The sequence below is a fragment of the Platichthys flesus genome, chromosome 19 (genome assembly GCF_949316205.1).
Source record: "Platichthys flesus chromosome 19, fPlaFle2.1, whole genome shotgun sequence".
In the NCBI taxonomy this organism is placed as follows: domain Eukaryota; kingdom Metazoa; phylum Chordata; class Actinopteri; order Pleuronectiformes; family Pleuronectidae; genus Platichthys; species Platichthys flesus.
In genome coordinates, this window is record NC_084963.1 from 10,361,892 (window position 1) to 10,374,682 (window position 12,791).

Below are 12,791 nucleotides of genomic sequence, written 5' to 3' on the forward strand. Positions count from 1 at the left end.
CTTTAGTTTTTTTTTTTCTTATTTTTTCTAAATTGGCCTTGAATAAAAGTCTCCATCCACAGAGAGTCATGATTATGAAGCAGGTTCCATACTCCCTGATCACCAACAGGTCAAACAACTCCACCATGGTACTTAACAATCTTAAATGACATATTTCAGAACCTTCATATATATATATATATATATATATATATATATATATATATATATATATATATAAAAAGCCTTATATTTATCCTTATAGAGCCGGTAAATTATAGAAATGAACATTTGCCTGAAATGTGTGTGCTGCATGATATCAGGCTGAATTGTCATATTTATGTGTTATACAACCGTTTTTTTTAAATAGAACAGTTGGCTGATAGTGAAGAGCTTCTTTGATCGTTTGCACGTCTTAAAAAATCTGAGACACAATGACCCCATAAAGAATGAGCAGCTGAACAAAAATGGCAGTAAAAGCATTTGAAAGGAGTCAGACAAGGAACTGGCCCTTTGGCTGTTTCTCCCCACGAGAGCCCATGGGTGAGACTTCACCTCAGCACGGAGTGTCTCTGTGTGTCCGTTCAACTGTGTGTCTCTGTGTGTGTGCAGGAAACTCATCTGTATGCTCCGTCACACACAACCGAACCCACATACACACACACACACACACGCGAGCATGCCAAGAACACCGCCATCCTCTCGCTGTGTGTCCCCGGAATCACAGATGGCCGGCAGAAGTCGTGCACTCAGGAGAAGTGAAGGACTCACCTGAAGATCCTCTCCGGGGCCTGCTCTCCGGTAACTAGGTCATAGCCTGTCTCCAAGTTAGCATACGGCCAAGGACTTGACAGGAGGACATGGAAAGACAGAAGAGACAGACATATATTATATATTTATAAATAAGAAGTCATGAATATTAAATTATGTGTGCGTTTTATTTGTATAAACCGCAAAGAAGTTGTCAAGTTAAACATATACTCCTGTATCTCAAGAGCTTGTTAATCTTATCATTTTTATACTTGGCATTTGTATTGCCCAGGGAAGTGCATTGTGCCATTTGGACGAAGGATACGTTCCATAATAATAAACACTGAATAAATAAGCAATGGGATTGGCGATCTGTAGCAGTGGCGGCTGGGGAACGTTTATCGAAAACAAGAACTGATTCTCCAGTTCGAGGTACAGCCAGCAGAATGGAGCTTCACTGAACTTTGAACAAACGGGTGAACGGCTCTTTGAGCAGCAGCGGTGGCTTCAGGGTTCTGCAGACCGAGTCCTGCAGCCACTCTTTATTTGCCATGGCTCAATTATTACTTTTTACAGTTTCAGAAGGAAAACTGCAACAAGCATGACCACGGGCAAAGGAAACATTCCAAACAGGCAGGTTTAGAACTTCTATTACAATACTGTAATAAAACACAGTTGACATCCTTGAAACTCACTAACAATGGGACCTTTTGAGGAACTGACAATTTGAAGTTGCTTATAACCAAAGAGTCAAAAAGACGACGGATTTGAATTACTTATCTCTCTTTTTACATAATTTACATAATTTGTATTGTTCAATCTACTTATCCGTCTCTTTTCCTCTTTCACCTTCCTCCCTTCACTGATGTCTTGTGTTGTTACACACTATAACATCCCTCCTACATTCTCCCGTTCTCATCTGCGCTCCTGATTCCCTCTTCAAAGTCTACTTCCTCGAGTTAAAAGTCCATACAGGTACATTTTCATGTTTTAGCTCATTAACTGCAAACTGCTTATATTTCACATTAACGGTGGCCATTTTCTTTGCGGGCGTACATTAAGTTGTTTGATTGATTCTCCATGCCGGTTTCCATTTCTTTTTTTGACACTCCGAAGACCAACTCGCGGAGACCTGAAACTTGCTAAACCATCACGACGGACAATTCACCCTTGATTTTACGCAGAGTTAATATCGCGTGTTCAAGCATCGGGGCCGTTTGAGTTCAGGTGAGGTTTCAGATGTGAGAGGGAAACATGGGAGAGTACTTACCCCTCGTTACGCCCCCAGTCGCTGCGGATGCAGAGGTGTTTATGGACGGGATCGGGGGAGTAACCCTCATGACAGCTGCATTCTCCTGTGACAGACACAACAAGGAGATATTTATTAAATGAGAGGTTCCCCGAGCTATCGGACTTTCCACTGAGCAAAAGTAATAGCAATCACTCTCTTAAGACTGGTCAAGATGAAGCTGCTTGTTTCCACTATTGATTTTCCTCCCAGGACACTAGAGTACACAAACTTCATTTGCAAAAGCCGAGTTAAATATACTGTTTTAAACATTAAAAAGGAGATGTATTAGTCTTCTGTGGTTGTTAATTTGAATTTGGGTTCTTATTTGAAAAACTCTACATGTTATCCAGTGTTCAGAAAACAAATCACTTTCCTCAAACTGAAAAAAAGCGTGTGTCTTTTAAAGCAGCGCAGAGTAGCATCAGTCACCGTTGAAATGAGGAAATCGAGGTTTCCTGTTTGCTTCCTGTTTTACAGTGAGTCGCTATCTTCCACTTAAAGGCTACTTTTTTGTCTGTTTGAGAATTTTGGTTTCCCTCAGTTGGAGAATTTGCAGCGCAGCACGAGCCACAGACGTTCAGTCAGTAGCAGGAAATCATTGAGCTCTGGTCAGTATATTTTTTGGCAACTGGTGCCATTGCGTTACCAGCTATATTTATGAATAGATCTTTCATTGCATCTCTTTACGTACACCCAGTGTTTTCTGTCGTGTCTATTTCATAACGCATATTCAGATTGGTTAGAGATCAGGGAAATGTGTTTGTGGATTATAACATATTGTTGTTGTGCTGCAGGCTCTTACATTTCCACGGAATCAACAGAAGGACGTGATCAAAATATGGTGCATCTTACAAATTACTCTTATTGTTCGTTTTCTGTTTTGCTCTTTACCTCTACAGTGGCAATTATCTTTGAACGTTGTGAAAAAGAAAAAAAACAATTAAAAATGATCACGCCAATGTGTCTTTTCTCTGGTGAATTACACTAGTTTCAATGCTAATATCAATTTTAAAATTATGGAAAAAGCAAATTAAACCCTCACCCTCGCTGCTCTGTGCACATTGTGAGTGTGTGATCCTCTGTGCTATTTCATTACAGCTACTCAAATAACATTAAACAATGCTTTGCTCTAAGAGGGTCAATTTCATCGGTTTCATAAAGACAGAATTGCCTTCTGGTGTCATGTCAGGCAGCGTGTGGAGCCCTCTGCATGTGGAAATGTCTTTTCAAGTGGATGGAAGCGTTTGTGAAATATTAACCGATAGTTTACCAAGCTTGCTATTAGCACTGTTCCAGAAATAAATCGGACTGACTGCTTTCTGTTGACCTACGGAAGCATAACACTGGGAAAAAGATTGTAATGGCCACCCAGGCAACACCATTCACATTTTATCACCTGGCGTTTAATAATTTAGGGGTTGAATTAACAGGCCTCAGAGTCACTGGGGGGGAAGTGATGCACCACCGGGATACAGCAACTGAAATGTCCATATTTTCTTGTGGCCATTTTATTTGGCCTTTTTAAACGAGGAGCAAGAGCGCTTGGAACGTATCTGCTTTTAAAATGTGGATGCAGGAAAACATTTTGAATAAAAGATGAAAGGGGCAGAGACCCGAGGATTATCGACGCATCCATATGGAGAATTGTCATCATCATTTTATGATATAATGGATGTTTTGCACAGATTCCCCTTGAAACCACAGGCGAATCTGATTGTAACAATATTAACCCCTAATGCTACGAGTGCTCCAAGTTGAACATCAATACCGTTCAGCGCTTCCTGACACACATGTATGTTGGCAAGCAGGACGATTTCAGTTTCCAGTCCCTTCCAAACCACCTTTATAAAAATAAAAACAGTTTCCTGATCTTACATCTATGTGGTGATGGCTTGGTAACACTCGCCTTGCTTTTGGGGTTAAGGAACAACCACACTAATGGAAACCAATGTTGATCAAAGCTGCAAAGAGTACCATTCATCTAACCACATTTTGTTGACCCCTCCATCCTCCCTGACCTCCTCCCTCTGCTGAGTCAGTGGCTTTATAGCTTCACTCTGTTTCTGCCTTTGATCCTGAGAGAAAGAACAGAGTCATAATTGCGACTTTTAATGCTGGCGGGGATTTGTATTTTTTTTATGCTCCCAGGCACACAACTTGTGTCCTCTTCCTGCTACAGACACACACATCTGCACGTGCATGCAAAACACGTACACCCCAATTTCCCCACTGCTGCCCATTAAATACACATATAACCTAGTTATAATTAATTCTTCCTGCCTGCCAGAAGCAGTGTTAAGTAAAATCTATCTTGAGCAGGTGCAGTCAGGTCACGTTACTAGTTATTCTCTCTCGCACACGCACACCTTTCCTCGTTTGGTCTGCCAGGGGCTGGAGTTGGCATTTTCATTAGCAGGCAGCCAGCGGTGGGGCTAACAACAGTGACCCAACTTGAGATTTGTTCCCCTACACATTCAAGGGGAGGGATTTACATAGGCCAACGCGGATTTGCTTGTGAGAATGCCTGACTGCACCTCTGATTAATCGGAGACGGAAGACGGAAGACGGCTGAATCCGGGAGCGGCGCAGACAGGACCCTTGACAGGACCGAGTCGGCTGCTGACAGAAGTTATATTCCGCTTGTGTTCGCTTCTAAGAGGAAAACATCTCGGCCTAATGGGACGGCTACACGCGGTTTAGATTTTGTCATGCACAGCAAACAGAGAGCTAATTTACGAACGCTCCTTTGCTGAACGAGCTGTGAGCAGAGCAGATCTGAGATCCAGTAAAGGCAACAGACGTGAAGGCCACACTTGCATTCTGTCATGTAAAGATTTCCCTTGATGTGCCCGTACAACGATTCATATGTAAATATACAGATTGCCCACGTAAAGAAAATATGTGTACCAGACAAACATAAAGCAACACGTCTGCCAGGTTACCTACTTTGAGAAAACAAAATGACTGGATTTCAAAACAAATATTTTACAGTGGTTTTTATTTACCCACCCAAGACTGAAAAATCCAAAAGATATCTACTGTGCAATACCTTATATAAAGCTCAAAACAAATATAATATATCACTTACAGGTTAAAAACTAAGTTTGACCCACCATCAGCACTTATATGTCTGATTGCTATGTCCTATATGATCCCTTGTCTCCACTCCTGCAGGTATATTTTTGAATGTCTATTTCCTCGCCTGTGAATAACGGTAAAGTGGAGCAGTGATACTAAATTAAGCCGAAAACCAAACATAGAAAAAAAGGGTACATAGTCCCCATTGTTGTTGTTTCTGCCGCATGCTCATTACACAAAGCAAAGGGGAAGTCAGCTGTGATGTCATTGTTTCCCGAACACTCGGGATAGAAACCTGAGGGTTGGAAAATTCACCCTTAATAAGGTGGTTGTAAAAAAAGTCTGTGTAAATGGATTAAAACACCATCTGCATGTGGACGAATGGAATTTAGAAATTATCTATCATAATAAATGATTGTGTGAGACAGCACCTGAGCCAAGGACTCGGTTTGGCCCTGGAAAGGTGGAGCATCAGATGAGTCATGCAAAATAATTAAATAAATTGATATGAATGAAGAAACAATGCTGTGGGTGAATGTGAACGTACAGTAAGTTATTGGGTTGCGTGCACCCACCACAACAACAGAGGCATTGACCTGAGAGTTTGTGTACATTCATGAGTGTCCTCTTCACTACATGCTGTCCACAATCATGTCATTGTGTAAACTTTATTTCCCCTCTACCCTCGCTGTTACAATAAAGTGTGAGCCTCCACAATTTACTAATAACCTTACTTCCCCCATCTATATATCAGTTTAGATTAATCTATCCCTCACTGCCTAAAGCCTGTAGCAATGTGTGGCTCCACTTTCATTGAGAGGTGAAGCTCATAATTTATAACTGCATATCAGAGTACATGTATCTGAATGTTCTCACCCCCCCCCCAAAATCCAAGATACTGAAACAAACATTTTTTTTTTTTTTTGTTACTTCTCCGATTCTAAATTAGTATCGTATCTGTAACTCTGTCAGTTAATATGTGGGTGTGTTGTTAATGCATCTCCCTATAACAAGTGTATAGATGTTGCGTGGTGCTTTGATTAACACGTTGGCTACAATGGGTTTCAAATGGCACCGGGGGGTGATAATCAAAGCCGGAGCCATAAGCTCTTTGCAGGTATCTATTTTGGAAAGGGATAAATGGAAACAGGGAAGTCTCTGAACCGGAAGTTTCCGTCTTAGCTTTAGCTTTGATCACGAGCAAAGAAGCAAACCCGTCCCCTTGTCTCTCAACTTGTTTCCCGAGACACTCCCCCGTCTCTTACCGGCTCCTGTGATGTTAAGGGGTGCTACCAAAAGGTCAACACCATGCACAAAATGCACAGGTATTAAAAATGCAGTGCAACTTTTCAAAAATACAGCCGCCCTCTTATTGACACTGACAGATTATCGTACAAATTAGATATTAGAAAGGCTGTTTAAAAAGTGTCTTTACTTAATTTAATTCACAATGGGGAGACTGGGAAACCGATGGGAGGAAACAGGAACGGCAAAAGAATTAAGTGCGGGTAATTGATTCCCATATGCAGCTTACACATTCATCTCTATAAACAGTGCGAGTGGATGTGCAGAATCTGTGGGAGAGGGACGGGAATTAGAGACCAGAAGCCTCCCGGTTTCCGTTTCTCCTTTGACCAATCACGTCTGAGCAGGTTTCACACCCCCGCAGGTAAACAGTGCATGTGGAGAAGAGGTCGAACACATTGATCGAACCTGCTCTCATACACAGACAACTGGTGTCAGCAACAAAATGTTGTCTGGACCGGAAACAGCCACAAAAAGTATCGCAGTTTGTGGAGAAAAGTTTAGCTTGTGTGCTAAAAGAAACTAGTTGTGCCTGAATTAAATACTGGAACGTACTAATTCATGCACAATGTATTAGTGCAATGTAGGGGCTTGGCCAGCCTTTAATTCTTGGCAACTTCAGCGAGTTGGGATGATGGCAAAAACCTGGAATACTGATGGTTGGCTGTGGACACAGTTGGTTCACAGGCAAACCCATTTATTTGTCCTCTATGAGCCTGAAATCCCTAATTTGTGTCTTTAAAATACAACTAAGACATCCAGTTGATTTTCTTCATGAATAGATATGGATTTTTGAAAAATTGCACGGACACTATGTTGTCGTTGGCTTTGTTTCTGGTGGAAATAAATTAAGGCTCTGCACAAATTGATTACAAAACAAAAAACGAGTGAGACTGTATAATCAATAGACCGGAAGCCCCAGAATATTAGTCACTGCCGCCAGAGGCTAATCAATCATCAGACGATCGGCAGTGGGCTTCCAGATTGTTAGATATTTTCACAAAGCATGTCTATCTGCACTGTCAATAGAAGAGAATACAGCGTGCGGTGGTACACATGTCAGGGGTTCACACTGGGAACCCCTGGAAGCTGCGGGGGGAAACATTTATGAAGTGTTTTCCACCTTGTTTGAGATGAGGTGCACCGGCCCAGAAGCAGTTCCAGCTGTAATCTGAAATACAGCTCGCAAGCAATCAGCGGAGTGCGGCTCTTCCCCCTTTTTTTTGCAAAAGCATTTAAGAGAGAACCGGGCAATTAACAGGAAGAGATACGTCTGGTTGATTACACATTCCGCCGGATTAACTAACCTTTAGCTCGCAAAGCATCAGCTTCGTGCAGCGGATTCTGCTGCAGGCATATTAAAATGTTGTGGCTGAGGAGAGGCGGTTAAACTGACCGTAGCCGTTCTGCAGAAAGCTCAATAATGTGAAGATGAGAGAGAGAAAGAAGTAGGATGAGGAGGAGTGGGTTGTGCTGAATGACTTAATATATTGAAAAGACAAACTTCAAAAAAAAAAAAGATGAAGCTGCGAGTAAACGCAACACACAAGGAGGTGACAGGGAGTTGTGATTGTGTGATCATTAACTGAGCTGCTAATTCACTATGGCCATGGCACTGCCTTTACATTTACAGTCAGTATTTTGCTGCGGTTTCTCCGGGACTCCAGTGCTGCCAATCTGCTGTGTTATTAGCTTGGCCTGGTTTTGGATGTGGTGGCTCATTGATTTATATATTTTCACAAGCAATATTTTATTTTATGCGTCTTTTATATCATGCAGTTTTAATACCGTGGGGGTTCATTCAATGAAGTTTGCAGACTCATGAGAATAACGAGTAAATAAAAGCTGAAAACTTGTGCTCCTTAGGTAGGTTTGATTTTTGCAACAGAGTTAAAGGGCAATATGAAGAAAATAAAATTGTGGATATAAGAATTTCATAATATTCTGTGAAAAAAAAACAAGAAAAAGAATACTTACTACGAGAATAAAGTCATATTATAACAAGAATATACCATAATATAACAGGCATTTAGTTGTTCAGTGATAGAAGAAGAGAAGGTGATAATATAATGAGGTTAAAATAATATTTATTGCGAGCAAAAAGGCATTATTATAAGAAGAAGGTCATATTATGCAATGCATAAATAATACTACAAAAAAAACTCACAATATTACAAGGAAAAAAATGTGTTATTCAATAAGAAAAATTAGACAAATTATTCCAAGAATAAAGCTGTAATTTGATGACAAAACATAGTCAGTTTCTAACGTTAAACCGATATTTCATCTGAGCTTTACATGTCTTTATCGCCTTTTGTGCGGCCTTAATAAATCAGGTTGTTTCATTTTTGTTTTAGGCAGATTGTATACGTGCAAAGTGAATGTTTTTTTAATGCATATCTGGCCCAGAATGCACGGATAACACGGCTCATTCAGCGATGACTCACTGATTAGAACACAACGTCGGCCTAATGTCGAGGTAAACACCTGCGATTGGAAATGGCCATTTGATGACAACAATTATCTAACTGCAGTCGCTTTTCTGTTATATTCAGCCAAGTTTCCACACACACACGAGCATGCACACACACAACCTGATACCACACAGTGACGGTAGTGCCGTCCTGTGTAAACACCGATATTAGATTGCCAATACAATTTGTCACTATCATGTCACCAGTGTGTCCTCATTCTCCACCTCTCTTTCCTCTGTGCACCGGGGCCTCTGTTTCTAAATTAAGAGTCACAAATGCACGAGTGGCACTTGAGACCACTCTTCCTTCCTCTCCTCCTCCTGTATTACCGACCTTGCGTTATAAAGGATGTTTTTTCATTATAATGATTTCTAGAATCTCACATGGCTGCATGGGCAACTTTCATTTCAAGGATCATGGTGCGGGCCCAGGAAAGACGTGTTGTTGCCCTGATGCATATTTATGCTGGTTGTAACGTTTTCCTGGGGATACAGCCATTCTGGCCAAAGACCTTGAGCAGAGTGTGTTCTCATAGGACTGTGTGTGTCTGTGTGTGTGTGTGTGTGTGTGTGTGTGTGTGTGTGTGTGTGTGTGTAATATGCACCGAGTGGAGGGATATAGCAGGGGTATATGTTAACACCCCAGCAGTTTCAATTCCAATTAGGGGGGAGGTTGGTGGAGCCAGGGACACATAAAGTCAAATGAGGAAAACAAAAGCGACTCCGGAGGTTCACCGGGTCTTTATGAGGTTAGTTACGATGATGGATGGAAGTTTACTGGAAGCCAACCATTCCTCCTTAGCGTGGTGTATATCTATATGACATAGGATGGATTGACCGTTCACACAGCTCATAATAACAGAGTGTTAAATTGAGTCATCATGGTATAATGGATACACTGAGAGTTGCCTTCTTTATAGAGGTGAGGTTATTATTAATTACAAGTTCATTCTTTAATATCAGTCATAACAAAGCCGGGGGGGGGGGGGGGGGGGGGGTAGAGTGGCCGTCCTCCAACCAGAAGGTCGGCGGTTCGATCCTCAGTCTTCCCCGTCTGCATGCTGAAGTGTCCTTGGGCAAGATACTGAACCCCTCATGGCCCCTCACAGATGTCGAATGCACTAATTCGCTTATTTGGCATTTGTAAAAAAAAGCCCAGGTTCCAATTCCAGTTACCCAAAGCTACCTCAGCAGTGGGAGCAGTTAACTCGCACCATTCATCTCCTGACCTCCATTCAAGCAGCCGAGGCGAGGAGTGAAGGTGAAAGCAGAGAAGATTGATTACCCGGGCACAGTGATACAATGACAGGTAGTCAACAGTGGCAGTCAACCAGTACAACACTGGAGCAGCGCTGAGGCCACGTGATAGAGATGGACCGTGATAACGTGGTGCGAGGAAACGATTGCCAGCTCGTGATTAAAGACCACGTGGCAAAGAAAGTGCATCTGCAGGCGTGTCTGCGTACATCTGGAAAAGTGATGGATGTGATGTCTAAACGTGTAGATTTAAGGTTTCAATTTGTAGTATACAGTAGGTTTCCATTTGGGACGGTTGAGTGAGAACTACTGCACTGCGGTTGTATACGTCTGCCAACAATTGCAGCTTCTGTCTACATAAATCATTTTCTCTAGTGTCACTCTGACCTTTGATCACTGAAGTCCAATCAATTAATGTTTGAGTCGAAAATCAAAAAAAAGGAAGACTTGAGAGTTCATGTTCAAGAGGACAAAATCATATTTTGTGAGGTCCCCGTGAATTTGACCTTTGACGAGCCGAATGCACTCCGTTCATTAGTGAACCGAGGTAAATATTTGGGTAAGATTTCAAACACTTTGACAAAGAAAAAATAGTTGTGACGCTGACCTCTGACCTTCAGAGCTAATTAGGTCCTACTTGAATCCGTGTGAATGTTTTTGCCGGTTCAAATGAAATTCCCTAGGGCTGTCCTTGATATATCATGTTCACAAGAATGTGGGATCAAGAAACCTTGACATTTGAACACTAAACTCTCATCAGATCATCTTTGAGTCCCAGTGAACATTTGTACCACATTTGACGAAAGTCCCTCAAGCTGGTCTTTAGCCATCGCGTTCAATGGAATGGGACGAATATACGGATGGACAACCTGAACACACCACGTCTCCGGCCACTTCCTGTCCCCAGCTTGGAGGCATAAACAGGCACTGCGGTAAACAGCTACACCTTTCACACATGAAGACGCCAAAAAACCGCATGGATTAGAATACAAGCAATGGCCGTCCTCCATAGCGCCACAGGAAACAGGGTCATGAGGACTGTGTAGTGCCAGAATCCACACAAGATTTATAAGGTTGGGTGATATGTATAATTCACAGAGGTTTGAGGTTTTTCAACAAAGTTTGAACACCGACGCTCTACATTTATCTCTGGCAGCTTTTATATGCAGTGATTTTCATGTTCAAGCGAGACAGCGTTATTCTGTCACTTGTCATAAGTTTAAAAACCTTTCATAAAATGTTGTATTGTTGCAACCAGGCAGCCTCACTGCAGAGAGAGAGCTTTGCAGAGGCTCATCCGCCCGTATGTGATTTACCCTAACATTTCCCCATCCAGGGGTTTGCCACGTTGTCCGAATTGCAATAAATGTACTTGAATAATAGAGTTGGTTTCAGGTGGCTTGCGTGTAAGTGTGTGTATCATCATTGCACAGGTACACGCGTTAGAGGACAGTGACGGAAATAGAAACTCCTCTGAAGAACACCTTTAATTCCGCTGCCGGATGATTGCGGTGGCCCTCAGGAGATACAACATACTTACTGATGAAAAAAGAAGAAAAAAAAGAAAATCTTGCCGCTGAAAAGCACAGATGAAATTGGAAATAAATGGAGGGAGACAAGGAGACTAGGGGGGAAACACGAGCGCTAATACAGTGAGGATGCTGAATGTATATGGCGAATTGAATTACAGCCATTACTGATCTGACAGCGCATAAACATGCAGGGACCCGGTGCGCACAGATCCAAATGAAGTCAGAATCAACATGTGTGCCAAGTCTATCTTTGGCATCTTGGTGCGCACCGACTGAGTCGAGTGTCTGGGGCTCTGATACATTATGCAGCAGCTCTCAACGTGCCCTTGACCAGGGTGACATACATTTCACATACATTACAGATGTAATCCATTCTAATGAGCTTAGACTTTATCTTGTTGGGCACAGAATACACAGGGGAGTTGCGCCAACCAAGGAAAGATAAATATCACACCGCACTCCCGGCTTTTGTTGGTATGTGTTTTTAATGTCAGCACAAATAGCTGCAAAACGCAAAAAAAACAGACAACCTTCTGTTTGTGGGCCCTCGACAACCAATCGCTTGTGAATGCGGATAGTTTATTGATTTTTTAGTGATTCTGCAGCCCTTTTTTTTTACAAACAATTTACTTCTTGTATCTATGGAGGTGGAATCAGAAGGAGGCTGGTGTGGGATTGTATTGAACGGATAGGATGGCGTCCATTAGTAAAAGGATTCAAACTAAATACTTTTGTGGTTTATTTGCTACTTTACAGCAAAGTAGGATCACAAATACCAAAACTAATCAAAACTTAGGATGTTAACTTTGCCTCTACACGCCTCTAATCACCTGGCACGCAGACATGTACCTGGTCTACTCATCATGCTCCGTTTGCCTTGTATTTCTCAACCCACCCTTCCCCTTCCCATCATCCATTACCTCTTCTACCTCATCCCTCCCTCATCCCTTCTTCCTCTCTTTTCTCCCAAACATCTATTACCTAGTGTTTAAGTTATGAAGTTGAGACTACGTATGTCTTTTCCCTGATTCTGTCGCTGAATTTCTAATCTGCTGTTGCACATAATAAAAAGAAAAGCAACACATATAATATGATTCAGATTCATAGAGAAATAACAAATAAACCC

At 41.9% G+C, this 12,791-nt stretch overlaps 1 protein-coding gene across 1 annotated transcript in view; it reads right to left on the bottom strand.

The window, feature by feature from the left end:
- Positions 1-12,791, bottom strand: part of LOC133974919 (astrotactin-2-like) — a 249,798-nt gene that overhangs the window by 123,870 nt on the left and 113,137 nt on the right. The window contains exons 8-9 of the mRNA XM_062412735.1: positions 2,000-2,084; positions 751-825 (exon numbers count right to left, since the gene is read on the bottom strand). Of these exons, the coding sequence (XP_062268719.1) occupies positions 751-825; positions 2,000-2,084 (160 nt within the window). The remainder of the gene's footprint in view (positions 1-750; positions 826-1,999; positions 2,085-12,791) is intronic.